Raw genomic sequence first — 4,806 nt, 5'->3', positions numbered from 1 at the left:
CTAGCTGCTCCTCGATTGAAGTTGCTGCAGTGGTCATGACTTGCATGGTTGTACTGCCGCTCGAATCAGCGTCGGAGAGTAGGGATTCTGAGTATTTCCTCGGGCTTTCCCCCCTTGATGCCTTTAGCGAGGCTAGGGTGATCACAGGCTCGTACCTCAGGTGCTCTTGTTCCTTTGACAGAGTTAATGCAGGGGCGGAAGCCTCAGCAAAAAGAGCTCTTGCCTTACTTCGGGTTATGATGCCCGAAATATCACCACTTGCGGCGATGATGTTCTTGTTCTTTGCTTTGATTGCAGGAACAGCTTGATCCTTTCTTGATGCCATTTGCGTTTTTCGATGATTTGAGGATAGAGATGAGAGGTAGAGAGGTCCCACCGGGCGTGCCAAATTTGTAAACACGAAAAATTCCTGAAACAAGAAACAAGAATACGTGTACAAAATATATTTTGTGTTTAATGATTTTGGGGTTACAATCTCTTTGTAATTTGATCCTCTGATTCTATCTTCGTAGGGTGAAGATTTGTGGATGAGCTGTTGATCCAAAGGGTCGTCGGGGCTTGATCTAGGGATGAACAGTTGATGAACGGATCTTCGAGGGCTTTTGGGCTTGATCTTGAAGAACAATTGGATGTATGGATTTCTTCAAGGGCTTTTGGGCTTGATCTTGAAGGTTGATGGATGAGCGGATCTTCAAGGGCTTTTGGGCTGAATCTTGAAGAACGATTGGATATGTGGATTTGTTGAGGTTGTTGATCCAAATGGCCGTTGGGGCTTGATCTTAGGATGAACGGATGATGAACACTTCCTTCAAGGGGCCGTCGGGGCTTGATCTTGAGTCGGTGGAAGTTCTTCAAGGGCCGTTGGGGCTTGACCTTTGAAGGAGGATTTGACGAAGAACGAAGAGTGTTTTCTTGATCCTTCGGGATTTTCTTGAGAGCTTTAGAGTTTCGAGGCTTCAAGGTTTTGGTGTGATGTAAATTCCCTTCTTTCTTTCTTTCTTCCTTTCTCTCCTTCCTCCAAAATGAATACCTTGGCTTCCTATTTATAGAATTCCAAAACTTGATTTTTGGATTTAAATAATCAGATGAAATAAATCATTTTTGCCAGGTAATGACACGTGTCCTATTTGATGACTTTTCCAATTTATTTCAATTTTTCGTTGAGTCACACGCTACATGTAAAATTTATGTGACACGTGAGCGTTGAAATTTTAATTATTGGTCAACATTCACTTCACCGAAATTTCGATGTCCACAATTTCGCGCATGGATTTTTGAATATTGCAGTAGTTGCTTATATTTTGGTTGGAAATTTATTATGTTGATACATCATACATCTGTGCTGTTCTTCCTTTCCTGCTTTTAAATTGTTATTTATTTCTTCGTTTTTTTTTTTTTTTTTTTACTTTGATTGCTCATTGGAGATTGGATTGGTTGAATGTATCCGTTTATTGTCAATGGTGTTCTGCATTGTACCTGGAATGATACAGTGATTGCTGAGTGCTCAGTTCGACATTTTCTAAATTAGTGCCTGCGCAAGACGAGATGAAAAGAAGAATAGAACAGCACACTCTTTTTTTTTACCAGAAATAACATGCATTTCGTCATTTCATCGAGTCTTGGTAGGCCTGAAATCATTTGGAAAGGCATACTGCACACCTTCAAAAAGGCAACACCCAAGTCATCCATGGAGATTCACTGGAGTTTGGAGGGTCAGCTGACCCCCATTGCCCTTAAGTCGGTTCAACCCTGGGTGGGTGCCAAGAAATTTTGCGGGTCCATTTCAATGTGCGGGTGGTTGTGACCAATTTCATTGCGAATTGAGTATCGTGGCCTAGGCAGAAGCCGGTGAGGGCGGGTGGCTTGTGTGGAGAAGGGATTTATCAAGGTTGATATAGAATCTGATTCTCAGACCCTTGTGGGAGTGGTTACCTAGAGGTGAAGTTTAGCCGGAGGCTACGATTGAAATTTTTCCATACAACATACACTGTTTGAAGCAACACTTGAGGTCAGTAGAGTTCTTGTTTGTTTAAATTATTTTAAAAATAGGGGTAAAAAAAAGCTAGAGTAAAATATGTGTTTGGTAGTTCAATGATGTGGCATCCGATGTATACGTCTCTAATCCACTTCAATAAAATCTTCTATCGTTGGACAAAAGAACAAGATGAGATCATTTGCCTAGCTAGCTAACCCAATGACTCTTTAACTAATATGAATTCAGACTAAACCTTCTAGATATAACAAAATGAAAATAGTGTGACATTAACATGGCACTGGCACCCATATAATTTATAACGGTTGAGCAGATGTTTTTAAAAGGGAAAACAGTATTTCTATTTACACCAAAAAATCATCTTTGGACACTCATCCATATAAATATATTCGAAAGTATGAAGCATTGGCGAATTAGAAACTTGTTAGGAGTGAAAGGGTTTAATTTTTATAGCGAAAACATATTCAAAAGACAAATGGAATTCCAAAACAAACCATAAAATCTCTTATATATTGATTAAGTTTTCAACGCACACCTAAAAACATGAATATCATTTAGGGCACATATCCTTGGGTCTTCTGGTACTTATCATACTCCTCCATGGTGTTGAACTCATTGGAGCTGTGACTGTTGCCATAGTAGCGCTCAACATCATTTCTGTTACTTCCTCTCCCATCTGATTCGTAGTTACCATTGAAATTATTATTTTTAATCTCATTCTTCACATCATGATAGTATTTACCATTTTCCAGAAACCTTGTATCACTCATCCCTTGCTGTTCACTAATCTCATTGCCTCCACCCGGGGGATTGCGGTTGTAGCCTCCTCTGCCATCGTCGTTTTTGACGTAGTAACTGTTGCCGGTGTAGCCAATGTCCTGATTACTAATCCCTTGCTGTTCACTAATCCCATTGCCTCCGCCCGGGGGATTGCGGTTGTAGCCTCCTCTGCCATCGTAGTTTTTGACATAGTAGCTGTTGCCGGTGTAGCCAGTGTTTTGATTAATGTTGTCCTTGTTGTACAAGTTGGTGCTTTCGTAATTACCTTTCGGATGATCAAAACTTTCACCGCTAAGTTCTTCACTCAAAATTTGATCTTCAACATCAGTAATTGTGGTTGGAGTCTCCTTCGTGGAAGGGGAATTGGTCGAGCCAAGACCATACAGGGCGCTGTTGCTGCCATGGTCTCTTTCGGTGTAACTTGGTGTCGGTACCGGTGTTGGTACTAGTTCCGGTGCCTCTGCTACTACTTGTAGTGCTGGCGTTGGTGCTTCGGCCTCCGCCTCCATAACATAATTATCGTTGTTGTTGTTGTTGTTGTCGTTGTGGGTGACCTTGCTGAAGGACACGCTCTGTCTAGCATGAATGATGTGTATAAAGGAAGAGCAAACTAGCACCAGAAGGAAGAAAAATGGAAGTGGTTTTGCAAAGGAAGCCATTGCTTTTAGGGTTTAGGACTTGGTGGTGTAATGTCTTGTATTTTTGAAGCTTATTTATAGAGAGGATTTTGCTGTGCTTGTGTCGTCTAACTAATTGGCCGAGCAATTATGCGTAGATTGAGGAAGGGGATCCATGTGGGGTTTGAAAATAAAGGGATATAGGGCACGCTGCATGTGCAATCCATGACGCATGACTCTCAGTCAAAAGCCTATAGAAACCAGATTTGCCCTTTTCCTTTAGTTATGCAACCTAAGGGTCCTACAATGAAATAATTTCAAGGGGTAATACTAGAGAGACTAAATTTGTAAATAAAATTTACAAATTAAATGATGTGTCACCAACAAAAAATTAGCACATTTATTAACGCTTTAAGTAATAAATCAATCATCAACTTTTATTTCCTCTAGTTTTAAAAATTTTGTCTACAAATTTAGTCTCCCTAGCATTACCCAATTTGAAAACCTCAAAGTGCAATGTAAAAAAAATTAGAGCCTCTTAACCCATTTTGAAAATCACCTCAAATCTGAAGATTGCAAAATGTAATTAGTTGTTAGATCTTTTACATAATTTTTAACACGTGTTATACCACTAAATTAGTCTACTTTTAATAGTTGAGATGTAAGCTAAACACTATATACACATATGTGTATGAATCAATAATTAATAATAAATATACATCTTGTTTAACTTCTCACACACTTTAATTTAGCCTTGTCCATTGTTTCTGTTAAATTTGTTGAATCTAATGACCAAATGCAAAAGAAATTGTATGAGAAGCTAAACATGCTTTGCGAAATCACCTCCCCATTCCGACTAAAGATCAACTAGTTGAGTTAGTTCTTTTTATATTTTTTTTATTGGCAGTTGAGTTAGTTAGGCAAAGAAAAATTGAAAAAGAGAAAGGAAAAAGAAAAGAACGGTGAGATGAGAGGCCCCACTCCCCATTCCCATTCTGGCTTTCCTTTGATATTGCTTGATGATGTGTTTTTTTTTTTAAATTATGTTCGTGCTTCATGCCAAAAGAAAATCACTTAGTTTCATTTCCAAGTGAAATATTTATTAGGTTTGAGTTTTGTGACTGGCAACTTTGACACCAATTTATTCAATCTCATGGGCCCTAGTGTAAATATTTTGTCGTCACACAATTTCTAGAAGAGAAAAACCTAATAAAACAGTATTTACAGAAGTACTGGATAAAAGCCAAGGCATGATCAAAAGGCATGGAATCTGACCCCAATAGTCATTGATTTGTTTCTAAGCAATCTTGTAGTTGAAGGTATTGTTGTTTGTGGCGCAATCACTGGACTAAGAATGCCTGCGTGCCTCGACAAGTCAAAACATTGCGAGTGCTTTTCTTTTCAAAGGTCATATTT

General features: G+C 39.0%; 1 protein-coding gene across 1 annotated transcript; it reads right to left on the bottom strand.

Annotated features, from left to right (window-relative positions):
- Positions 1 to 2,425: 2,425 nt before the first annotated feature.
- Positions 2,426 to 3,473, bottom strand: LOC137741007 (protein E6-like). Its single transcript, XM_068480816.1, has one exon. The coding sequence runs from the start codon at positions 3,430 to 3,432 to the stop codon at positions 2,548 to 2,550; it is 885 nt and encodes a 294-aa protein (XP_068336917.1). The 5' UTR covers positions 3,433 to 3,473; the 3' UTR covers positions 2,426 to 2,547.
- Between the last annotated feature and the right edge of the window lie 1,333 nt (positions 3,474 to 4,806).

Source organism: Pyrus communis, chromosome 7 (genome assembly GCF_963583255.1).
Source record: "Pyrus communis chromosome 7, drPyrComm1.1, whole genome shotgun sequence".
Classification (NCBI taxonomy): Eukaryota; Viridiplantae; Streptophyta; class Magnoliopsida; order Rosales; family Rosaceae; genus Pyrus; species Pyrus communis.
This window is presented reverse-complemented; position numbering and strand designations above follow the sequence as displayed.

Coding starts and splice junctions, on each gene's coding strand:
- LOC137741007 (XM_068480816.1), bottom strand. CDS start 3,432: ATGGCTTCCTTTGCAAAACCACTTCCATTTTTCTTCCTTCTGGTGCTA.